Here is an 11,965-nt window from a genome sequence, read left to right as displayed (position 1 = left end):
GAGAGAGAGAGAGAGAGAGAGAGAGAGAGAGAGAGAGAGAGAGAGAGAGAGAGAGAGAGAACATGTTCACATTGCTCAAGTTGAAGAATTTAGAAAACTTTTTAGCATGAAATATCTTTTAAAGGAGCTTTCCCCTAACAACATTGTAAAAACCAATGCTGAAAAGACTCTCTTGTGTATATTAGTTGATCCAATATATATAATGATAATATTTACAATTTTATTGTTAAATTTGTAATGAAAGGTTATATTAAAAATGTAAAAATTAAACATTTTTCCTGCTAGATGAGATGATTGAAGTAAAGGCAAATCTGCTGAGGGGGTCTACCTTTCTCGCCGGTGAGACGATTGAGTATAGCCTCATTTTCACTTATCCTAACAACACAAATGTGGAGTCGAGGTCTAGCAGGTAAGTGTACGTGCGTAATAAAAAGCGTAGAGAGCGTAGAAGCATAGAGCTGCACTAATTTTGCACTTCCTATTGGTTCTTCACTCTGTTCCCATTGGTTATTCAGGGGAATATACACACTGATTTCTTTTGTATTTTTCTCCAGAAATTCAGTATTGTTTCAGTTAACTTGTTAGAACTGTGTCCAAACTTAATGTTGGAGTTAACCCAAGTTTTTGGCGTGTTGTTTACCTAGTACTGCAAGTGCAAAATCGATTTCCAACAAATGTAAATAGTGTACTAGAACAAATTTGTTGGAGTAAAAATGGTTTATATATTATGAGTATTTGTAAGTAAAACGGTAGGTCTTTAGATGTTGTCGGATCAAATTTGTCGGAGTAAAAATGATTGATATATTATGAGTATTTGTGAGTAAAACAGTAGGTCTGTAGATGTTGTCTAAGTTAAGCCTCTTGTTACCATTTCCAGAGATGCTGTGGAGGTTTTGGCATGGGCCAGTGCTCAGATCCACTGCCAGTGCACTGTAAGTGAAGCACGCGTACGGCTGCCAAAATCCCCTCTCCCCACGCAGGCCGAAGTAGTTACGGCTACAAATGGCAGTACATCGTTTCTGCCAAACAGAGGTGAGAAAGGTGAATGCTACTTTAAGTTTTCAAACTTTCCTTCTAGAGCATCGGATGCACTGCAACTGCAAGTACTTTGAAGCTGTTATGTTAGGACTATGAAAATTGTGTTGGACTGATATAAACAGGTGTATTAAAAAGTCAAAAAATGTATCCAAGACTTTTTAGACTTGGTCATATCATTGCATAATCCTTTTGCAATTACATTTTGTAGTTCATATACACAAGATTAATTATTTCAGGTGAAAGGGGTATGTGCGTCTTTTCATCCGTTCCAAAGATTTTGTTCTGTGACCTTCAACTCAGTCCAGGGGAGTCAAAAAAATGTAAGTTTAATCAATAATATCTAAGAAGTTGAGGCAAACTTTATTTTGTTGATAACATCAAGGGAACCATAAAATTAAAACATGCATGAATTGATATTATTTTGAAAACCATGATAATTCCTAATTAGTTAACCGAAAAGTGCCAAAGCTTGTGATGACAGTGTATGACAGTACTTTGTTCTCATCTTTCCATGCTGTCTTTGCACATTCTCCCTTATGTCTGTATGTTATAAATTTCAACATCTAAATATATATCTGCTTTAGCTAGTAAGAAAATTATGTGGTTGTTCTTGAACAATTAGCAAAAGCTAGATGTTATTCCACGAATCAAAAAAAGTGAGGTAGAGATTCCATTCTTATTAGTTACTGAAATCACGCTTCCTCTGCTTCAGACATCTACAGAGAGACACTTCCAATGGATGCTCCACCTTCGTACAAGGGCCAGGCTGTGAAGTACTCGTACAAGATCACGATCGGAACTCAGAGGGTCAACTCCCCGATCAAACTGCTGCGAGTACCGCTGCGCGTTCTGGTCGTAAATGGTATGCAGCTTAATTACAGCTTGTACTTTGTGTTTGATAGAACTTTTTTCGCATTGACTTGGTGGTTTCCGTGAGGTGTGCAAAATTTCACATTGTGACCGAAGTTTAAAAACCCATCGAATATTGGTAGAAAGTTTTTTTTTTTCAAATGGAGTGCTACAATGTCGATTTTTGGGTGGTGTGCTCAGCCACATGAATATAAATTGAGAAAAGTCAGTATTGTTCAGGAAGTATCCTTGCAAAAGGTGTACATCGCGTTTGGTGATGGGTTTATTGTCTTGATTTCTTTCACCATGGTGGTATGTATCTATCTGAATAAACGTGTGCATTTATTTAAACGTGTCATTTATATTTTCTTCATTTATTATTTTAACTAGAAATGTATATTTAACTATCATGCTTATGCCGTATGGTAAATGTGGAAGTTTACCCTACTTATATTCTACAATGTATTTGTAGTGCTATTGAACCTGAAATTCAAGTAGTTGAGTCACCAACCTTACAAACTGCATTCTGAATTGAAATGAATTGCATTACATTTTCCAACTGTAGGTATTTTAGAGATGAAAAAGCAGAGTGAAGAGCAGGAGCCAGTCACCCCCAGCAATCCTTTCCTGCAGGAGGAGGAGGAGCGACCTGTACTGGAAAAGTCTATGCAGATTCTCCAGTGTGCTACATCGCGGAGAGGTCCTAGTAAGTGCTTTCTGGCTGCTCCAACCAACACAGCCTAAAGTGTTGTGACTAGAATATATGCGGAGACATCACTAGTGCTTAATGCACTCTAAATAAGACAAAAATATAATTTGTTTTCACAAATTCATGGCGTAAGTACTTTTAAGGATACTGTTAGGGTTACGGACCGGTAACACTGTAAAGGGCATTGCAACATAACTACTCATCAAATTCAATCAAACTCATATCCATTACATACGAGATATGTCTTTCTACGCTCTCGATGAATTATTTTTTTTTAATTCATTGCTAATTAAGTGACAGCAAAAATTGTGCATTTATACAAAAACATGCTTTTTTTGCTATTTCTCAGAAACAGCAGAGAGTTGGGACCTAAACTTTTAACCATAAGTTGTTCATAATATGAACTAAAAAAGAGTCCCTGGAATTTTTTTTAAATGCTTTAATTTAGGAAACAAGTTGAAAAGATGTACGAAAATTGGTAGTGAATTTCTAAACGCAACAATTTCGTAAACAAAGCCATAACTCATAAAATATAATATTTAAAAATAATTCAGGGACCCTTTTTTCCTTTGATATGTTAGCATTGAAATGTAACACGAAAATTTGGAATCAGAGTTGCGAGTTGCGAGAAATAGCGCTTGAAAAATCACCTACTTTAGCATTTTTAACAACCGAGATATCAGCAATTTCCCACCATTGAACGCCTGTGTTAAGAATTGACTAATGCGGGGATTTGGAACTGTTTGGGAGGCTACATACATAATTTCTACGTATACATAGCTGCCCATGGCTGCGATCTATCAAATAAAGTGGGTATTGAAATTTTGACCGAAATTCACTTCCCAACCCTAACAGTATCCCTAAGAGCAGTTAGAACACAGTATGACTTTGGAGGAACTGCTCTGAAGCATTAGAATTTTGTCGTTTCTGTAACGTCATAAATGCGGTTACGCATACTACATTAAGACACGGTTATGCGGTAATTGCGTACTACATATCCACCTTGTTGCAGACTACTACAACATTACCAATGCCAGGGGAAAAGTGTGCAAGTTTTGCCTGTTCAGATCTAGCTACCGATTAGGAGAGGATATTGTTGGGACATTCGATTTCACAGTGGCAACAATACCATGTGTACAGGTAGGGTTAGGGTTCAAAGGGCATCTATCGGATAATGCCATTAAAAAGCTAGGGTGTGTGTGAGGGAGTGATATAAGATAATATCTGTACCTTTTGTGTAGGTAGGTTAGTAGTTACCAGAAGCATTAGAAGTACTGTGTGCAATGTTTATAGGTTGTGATGTGACAGAGTATCATAACCCAACATGTCATCTTGGATGTTATAACGTGCAATCACATTCTTGGCACGTAGATAGTTTATAGTCTACTAGAAATCATGCTAATTTATTTATACCTATTTTCTAATTGTAATTGCTACAAACTATGTAATGATGACTCAGCTGCACAGTATATAACAAATGTGACATCAAATGCTAGAATGTGTTTTGTTTGTTTTGGTCTAGCGTTTCTATGTCAGAAACACTCCGGTATAAATAAAAGTATTTGAATTTTGTTGCAGTTTTCCGTGACGCTGCAGAGCGAGGAGGTGGTATCGGACGAGTACTGCTGTAAGGCTGGGCAGGGCTGCACCACCATCTCCTACACTAAGCACCATGATTTCTGCCTGCACACGAACAAGACGTACATGGCACTGCCGATCCCTCTGCAGATCACACCGGGATTCGTCACAGACATAGGTGTGTAATAGACAAGCAAGTGGCAAACATTGCAACTGAGTAAATCAAACCTGGTGAAGGGGCACTTTTTTTAGCATCTTTGCTATTTAATTTTCAATTTTTTACATGTATCCTTATGGGTATGACATTTTTGTTCTATTTTTTTTGTAAAAATATCTTGTATGTACCCATTACCTGAAGACTTTCTTGTCATAGCTGTCAACCTTTGGCCCTGGCTATGAGAACTGTCAGGTCGTGGTGATGCCTGGTGTGGTGTGTGTCTGGTGGTGTGCCATACACTTGTTGCCAGTGCGACTGTGTTACGTCAACATCACCCCTGCACCAACGTCACACTTGCGTCACCCCCTGTGGGTTGCCGTGTATGTGTTAACTTCTACAGCATGTTGTCTGTTGCTTACACAGTGGCCTTGAAGTGGAAACTGCACTTTGAGTTTGTGACTGCAACGCAGCCGCTGGAGACGCACCCGATACCAGCTGACCAATCGGAGAGCAGCACGTGGCGAGGCCCAATAGACATGCAGGTCGAGACAATGGTCTGGGACATGCCCATTAACATCTACGCGACAAATCCTCTGCAGGCCTCCTGTTCAGCCACAGCAGGTACCACGGCCAACTTTGTCGTGTTTTGACAACTTTGTCGTGTTTTGACGAGGCGCTCGACCTGTTTTGCTCACGTACCCAGGTTTTAGAAGTCAATGTGTTTGTAATTGCCTGTAGTCTAAGATGCCGAGAGGAACGTGATAGTGTGGAATAAAGAATTGTGGACACGCAGAGTATTTTCCCGTCGAGCTGAAAGAGGCAGAACGAGGCTCACACAGAACATGTGCGCACAGACTAATTGTGTTGCACAGTGGCGCACCCTGATGGCCATATATTTTGAATCCAGAATACGGCTAGAACATCAGCATTGTTATTCACACTCACTAGGAATCTCTAGCTGCTTTTTCCAGTAAGTCTCCAGCAGTTACCTCGAAAAGTGAGAAGCCTAGATTTTAAAGAGGCATCACATTTTTGTTAATGTTACAACTGAATACATGAAGGTACAAGTTATTGTGGCAGATACTGTTATTAATACAGTAGTCAGGTGTATGGGCAGAGTGAACTGTGTAATTTAAGTAGATATATCTAACCATAGTCAGAGCTTGACAGCCTTGAGAGCTTTGAGAGTATTGAGAGCTTTGAGAGCTTTGAGAGTATTGACAGCCTTGTGTGTTTTGCAGTCGATGGGACCAAATTGTTGTGAAAGGAAGCAGTCGCATGCATGTATATAATCTCCGGTTCTATTCGGACATTATTATTTGACAGAATCAATGAGCATTGCTTTTTGTAATTGGTAATAATAACGTCAGTAAAGGGCAAAAATATTGTGTATGAAACCGTTGTATTCATTAGCATGTATTCTTTATTTAATTGGCTGCATGTTCACTCGTCGAGTTATCAATCTTGACAACTGATCTATACAGCACTCGTCACTGCGCGTAACTACTAATAAGCTGTAATGAGATTCTGCTAAAATCTGTAATGACTAACTAGCTTATGAGGAGCATATTGTAGTGCCGTGATTCCGCAGACCTATGACATAGGTTTGACTGCAGATAATCTGCTTTCACAGTGTAAGCGCAGTGGTAACTAGAGCACTCGGAGAGCACAGACCTCCGCCAAGGCAGCTGAATTCTCCCAATGTGAAATTTTTTATTAATTAATTAATTTTGTTAAATAATTAATTAAATAATTAATTGGATCCGGATTAGTGCGAGCGTGCAGGTGGGGGAGGACTGTGGTTGCCCCTTAGCCTGTGTTTGTAAGTCTACAGCCAGCGCACCTAGCGGAAGTGAACTGAAACGTGCATGGTAACACACACACACACACAAACCAACACTCAATGGCACGCCGGTGAAAACATAACCTTCGCCGCGCCCCTGGCGGAGGTAATAATAGATGAGAAGACCAACAGGAGAGCATCTTGGTGTGACTGCGAAATCCGGTGGCGCTAGTTTTGCAGTGTTTAACTGCGTCGTCAAATCTTATTTATAGCCATGTTATGGAGATATTAAATATTTGTCTATGCTATTCTGATTTTCATCATGATAGGTTCACTTGTGCTGGAAGGATCAGCTTCCCAGCCGCCAAACTGCTCAGGTGATGTCTTGTCCGACTCTGTTCTGTCGAATAGCTGTTCTGCTTCTGTATTGTAGCATACTGTTGGACTCGGCTCTTGGTGCTGCTCCTGTAGTCCCCTTTTGGGATCGTTTCAATGGTACTGCTATATCCGTTTGTTGGGCATTAGGTTTCAGTGAAGCCCCTCTAGTCAGCTGCTGCGGGTCGTGATCACGTTTTGGGGGCCAGGCTGTGGTCTCCTGTTGGGAGTCAACGAATCAGATTTGCCTGCAAGGCTCTCCTTCTTCTCCTCCTCCCTTTCTCCTCCTCCTCCTCTCCTCTCCTCTTTCTTTCTTTTTCTCTTCTCTTTCTCCTCTCTTTCTCCTCACATCGTGTGCTCGTGCTTCCTTCCGTGGAACCAGAGGTTACTGAATATTGACGTCGGAAGGATTCTTGTCCGATCAGCTCCGGCCATAGCACCTCGAGATTGCCAGTGGCTTCGAGAGAGCTATCGTTAGCACTCCACTGTTTAATCTGAGTGTGGCCAGATTTGCTGCTGCTGCTTCGACGTCACCAATGTGGTTTCCGTGCCCGTGAGCAGATAGATAAGAATCGCTAGCATGCGTACTTTCTAGCGGCTAGAGCCTGCTGCTGCCTGTACTGGGGCTGGTTGGGCTGGCAGTGCGTGAACCTGACCTGCTGTTCGGAAGGTCGCTGCGGCTCCGGTTCATTACTGCTTCGTTGAGCGCCTGCACCGCTCGCTGACTCATAATAATAGCCGAGGTCGCTGCCTGCAACGAGAGAGAAAACTCAGGTTGCAAAGTCTCTACTTTATGACACCCCCCCCCCCATCCCATTACGGTGGGGTTGGGATTTGGGTAGGATTCGTGTGATTATTTGTGTACGGTTATTCCTTAAGTAGACCAGTTCATAAGTACGTGAAACGTGGCAGGTGTTGAGTGACACGGAACGGGAACGCTCGCATCGAGTGATAGCCAATGATTGCCCTACGCGTATATAGTCGACTCGAATTTCCCGTAATCATTGCTTCATGACGGAAGCCAATTAACTTTGAGGCGAGAGCAAAGGAGACGCGAGGAAATGTTGCGGAAGAGGAAGGATGATATAATGAAGCAGACATGCCGGCGAACGACTGAAGTGTATTCACATGAAACCCGTCACTGCTGATTATTGCCGATAGATATCATCTAACTGATTGATCTGCGGAGCGGCGATTGTGTTAAGGGGATCTTTAAGGCGATGTTCCTCAGAATCGTGCCTTCGTCGTTTACAAGGAGGGAGGGAGGTGCTGATGTGGTAAAGGGCGTGCCGTCTGATAGCTGGAGTGAGTAGAGCAGCGGTTCTAAAGCCCGGCGCACACACGTGAGTCATTTTACTCGAGTAAAATGACGTATGAGTCATTTTACTCACGTGTGCGGGGTATTTTCGTTGAGTAATTTGACGCATGCGTCATTTTACTCAATATCAAACGTGTTGAATAATTTTTGTCTCATGCGTCATTTTACTCAACGTGTGCGCGCACGCGCGCTGAGTAAATTTACTCAACACTGGTACTCACAGCGCATGCGTTTAAATCATTGCGCGCCCAGTATTGGCTGCGCACAGTCACGTGATCTGCATTACCACTTATTCCTTGAGTAATTTTACTCACGTGTGCGGCGAACGCTGCAAATATTACGCGTGAGTATTTTGACTCATGCGTCATTTTACTTGAGTAAAATTACTCACGTGTTCGCCGGGCTTTAACTTGGGATTCGTGACCCCATGGGGTCGTTTGGAGTTTTTCTGGGGGTCATCAAGAGGTCATAAATGAAACAAATCCATTTAAATTCTATATAATTATCAGGGCGCTGCAAAAAAAAAATTTCCTCACTTGCCCGATCAGTAAGTGACTCATAAATTTGGTTGCCCACAAGTCCAAAGCATTTACCCGAAATTTGTTTTCGTCGCCTGATAGCTGCGAAGCAATTTCAGCCATCCCATTGACTGGGTATTGGCAGACATGTCTTCATAAATCGGGCTGTTTTTTCCAATTTTTATTTCGGGGATCACGGTATTGACCAAGAATGTCTGATGGGGTCGTGAGGCCAAAAAGGTTAAAAACCACTGGAATAGAGTATGTCGTATGCAGACCTTCATCTTCTTCCTGGCGTGATTGAGCTGCTTTAGCTGCTCTAGTGCGGTAGACATGTGCTTGACGTGGTAGCCCGGTGCACTCTCCCCTGCCACCCACGGGTGCTGGATCGCCTGGTGCGCCGTCAGCCGCTCCTTCGGGTCCACCACCAGCATGTTGGCTATCAGATTCTACAATGCAATATCTGCGACTTAGTGTGGCGGCAGAGAGAGGGTACTACGTACTATGTGATGCAATGCAGAATGCGTCGCCTGGTATTTGGCAGACAGGACACTGCATGGCGTGTTATGCTGAGGGCGGTGCGTGGGTTTAATACAGAGGCCATTGTAGGCGTGAAATACAGAGGGCGTAGCGGAATCTATAATAGCGGAGCACCAATGGTAACCCATCTACTTAATATTTGATGGCGCGTCCGTCCGTACGACGTACGTACGTCCGTGTACGCACCCCTACTACCGCAGATGGGGTCGTTGTCGTATCAGGTACTACAGATATGTACCAGAGGTACGCCACACGACGGTAAATAACGTGAACACCATGTCGTGCAAAAGTACGATTTATGTCAAAACGAAGGAAGCTACGCGGTTTGTAATACTACTGGAAGATAGAATAAGGACCAGTGAACAAAAGAAGCTCATGTTTGTATACATTTGTATTTTTATTCACATCGAACTCGTACGACAAAATGTAGTAAAATCAGTACCAAATAGGTGTCAAACTCCCTTGCTACTACTAATAGCGGAGCTCCCGCGTGCTACGTTACGTTGCGCGCATTTTTGTTATCTCAAGAAGTAAACACTTCCACCTACCCAATTATCCTTTGACAAGAGTTGTCATAGGGCAGGGGAACACCATTGTCACGTGGTATGCCTCACACACACACACACACACACACACACACACACACACACACAGCAAGTTGCACAATAAGCCTATCCTCTCATATCAATCTTACGGGCTGTACGGGTTGCCTGTTGTTTTGGCGGCTATCAATTTTTAACTGAGTACATAATGGCGTCAAGAGCAGATAACGCAAAGGGGAATGCTGCAAAAAAAGGGAAAAGAAGAGTTTTGACGGAAGAAGAGAAGCAGGAAAGGCGCGAGAGAGAAAGGCAAACACGAATGAATCTCACTAATCAACAGCGGCAAAGGGAAAGAGAGCGGAAACGCGATTGCAGACGAAACTTCACAGAAGAACACAGAGAACATGAACGGCAGCTACGGAGTGTGAGAGTCGGGAGCTCCGCTTTTAGGCAGTGCCTAAATCTATATATTATAGATGGCGCGGTGTGGCGTGTAATACAGATCCCACGCGTGATCTATGTATGTCATGATATAGGGGACATCTCAGGGGCGGATCCAGGGCTGAAGCTAGACAGTATTTTTCCAGATTTTAAGGGCACATCCCCCAAAAGGGGCACACACCACACCACAGTGGGCGCCGTCAGGCGCAGAAGCACATGGCGGGGGGTCTGGGGGGCCTCCTCCAGGAAATTTCGAAATTTCAAGGGTACCTGGGCGCAAAAATGAGCATCATTTCAGCACACATTTAGTCAAGCATCAATAGCTAAAAACCATATGGAATTATATTTCTGCTTCATTTTGCTTGCGCTTTGCATACCAGCAATTAATGCAGAATGATTCAAGCACTTCCCTTCTTTTTCAGATATCAAAGTTAGTTTTGTTACCATTTAAAATTTTGATTTCCTGCAAGTCTTGTCAATGAATCAGAAGAAAAGAAATAAAGAATATAGCCAAATTCCATCAAATTGTTTTCTGTATTTTTTAGCGCAAAATTTCGAAGGGCACTTTGAAATCTAGACCGTATTTCCCAATACGGCAAATACGGTCTGAATCCGCCCCTGCATCTCATCGGATTTGCGCGTACCATCTAGCGTGAATTATGCATAACTGCTGCGCGTGGCGCAAATTTGTGCAATTGGATTTTAAGAGTGGCTTAGCTCAGTCAGACTGTCATTACGGGCTCATGTAATAGTCCTGGTAAATGAGATGGCTATACGCATCCTCGTGATTTGCATCGAGAGCTATTCGGTGGATATTTCGCCATATTACTTGCTACTTACGCTATATCTCATGACTAAAGATTCGATCGTCAATGCTTTCCGCGGGGGGTTGTTTGGACTTCTGATGTTATAGTGCAGCATTGGTTGTACCAAGGAGGCGACGAGCTATATATCACCACGATCAGATTTCGATTCACAGCCAAAAATGTTAATAATCAGCAACCGAAATAAAGATACTATGAGATTTGTACATGCGGTACCGGATCGAAGCATCCCGAGGACTACCTTGGCATACTTGGAGACGTCGTCCCACCACGGAGAGACGAAGGCAAAGTCTCCTCTGAGAATCTTCTGGAACATCTCGTGGTCTCCACGCTCATCGTAGAATGGTTCGAACCCACACAGTCTGCGAACAACGGGAAGCGCCGTCAGCTCACTGTCCGGCGCGTGAGAAAGAGCCGGAGAGCAGGAAGTCAGTGGCAGGGATTCACGCGGGCAGAGCGCGATGAGCCGTATTCGCATTGTATCACTCGCCTTCATTTGTCATACAGCATTATTCAATCAATGAAATTATGCGGTTTTCGTGCTTACACTAGTGCTGTTTTTCCGCGCGGTTACTTCTTACTAGCCGGATAATTCTTTGTCAAATAACTCGTGCGTGCGGCAGTTCGTTCTTGCTCGTCTTACTACATATATACCGCATTACATATTCGCGCGCTTTGTGTATATCCCAGTTTTTTACGCGCGGACGACCCCAGCTTCTCGTGATTTAGAGCTGCGCAGATGCGAGCGACTTACAGTATGTACGAGATCACACCCACACTCCACATGTCCACCGCCGATCCGTATTGTTCCCCTTTCAGAATCTCAGGAGCTGAAAGTGATGAGAAACTTGGTGAGGGAATGTAATCGGTGTATTGATGCATGCTTGCTTCGCAATCATTGCTATTCCGTAGAGACCGAAGTTCAGCATCATAATGGCAGACGAAAAATGCATGGGAGGCGGCGTGGCAGTGGGCAGACAAAATCCGCAAATGGAATGGGCAGAGAGAGAGAGAGCAGAAGCGAAGACATGGGCGGAAGGTGAATCAAGTACGAAACGAATAGGTGTCGTCAGACGGAAATATTTAGGCGACCGAAGGTAAAGAAGGACGCGAAGACGTTGCGTGAGATGAAAACGCACGAGCTGCCATGGACTAGGGAGCTGCCATGGACTAGGGAGCTGCCATGGACTAGGGAGCTGCCATGGACTAGGGAGCTGCCATGGACTAGGGAGCTGCCATGGACTAGGGAGCTGCCATGGACTAGGGAGCTGCTATGGACTAGGGAGCTGCCAT

The 11,965-nt window shown here is 43.3% G+C and overlaps 2 protein-coding genes across 8 annotated transcripts in view; one reads left to right on the top strand and one right to left on the bottom strand.

Moving 5' to 3' along the window:
- LOC106805242 (RAB6A-GEF complex partner protein 2-like) overlaps positions 1-5,728 on the top strand; it is a 13,635-nt gene extending 7,907 nt beyond the window's left edge. For 5 of the 7 annotated variants that reach the window (XM_014806769.1, XM_014806770.1, XM_014806767.1 and 2 more), the window contains exons 2-9: positions 286-409; positions 878-1,041; positions 1,275-1,358; positions 1,751-1,900; positions 2,453-2,593; positions 3,609-3,736; positions 4,175-4,352; positions 4,755-5,728. In XM_014806769.1, the coding sequence (XP_014662255.1) occupies positions 291-409; positions 878-1,041; positions 1,275-1,358; positions 1,751-1,900; positions 2,453-2,593; positions 3,609-3,736; positions 4,175-4,352; positions 4,755-4,981 (1,191 nt within the window). In that variant the 5' untranslated portion in view covers positions 286-290 and the 3' untranslated portion in view covers positions 4,982-5,728. Of the gene's footprint in view, positions 1-285; positions 410-877; positions 1,042-1,274; positions 1,359-1,750; positions 1,901-2,452; positions 2,594-3,608; positions 3,737-4,174; positions 4,353-4,754 lie in introns of those variants that run through there. The other 2 variants (XM_014806772.1, XM_014806773.1) reach the window with 2 other exon arrangements.
- A 509-nt stretch (positions 5,729-6,237) lies between these two features.
- The window catches only part of LOC106805221 (calcium/calmodulin-dependent protein kinase type IV-like), a 17,948-nt gene continuing 12,220 nt past the window's right edge, over positions 6,238-11,965 (bottom strand). The window contains exons 9-12 of the mRNA XM_014806729.1: positions 11,427-11,502; positions 10,914-11,034; positions 8,604-8,774; positions 6,238-7,240 (exon numbers count right to left, since the gene is read on the bottom strand). Of these exons, the coding sequence (XP_014662215.1) occupies positions 7,088-7,240; positions 8,604-8,774; positions 10,914-11,034; positions 11,427-11,502 (521 nt within the window). The 3' untranslated portion in view covers positions 6,238-7,087. The remainder of the gene's footprint in view (positions 7,241-8,603; positions 8,775-10,913; positions 11,035-11,426; positions 11,503-11,965) is intronic.

The sequence above is a fragment of the Priapulus caudatus genome, unplaced genomic scaffold, assembly GCF_000485595.1.
Source record: "Priapulus caudatus unplaced genomic scaffold, Priapulus_caudatus-5.0.1 Scaffold106, whole genome shotgun sequence".
Lineage (NCBI taxonomy): Eukaryota > Metazoa > Priapulida > Priapulimorpha > Priapulimorphida > Priapulidae > Priapulus > Priapulus caudatus.
The sequence above is the reverse complement of the archived record's forward strand: the minus strand, read 5'-3'. Positions and strand labels throughout refer to the sequence as shown.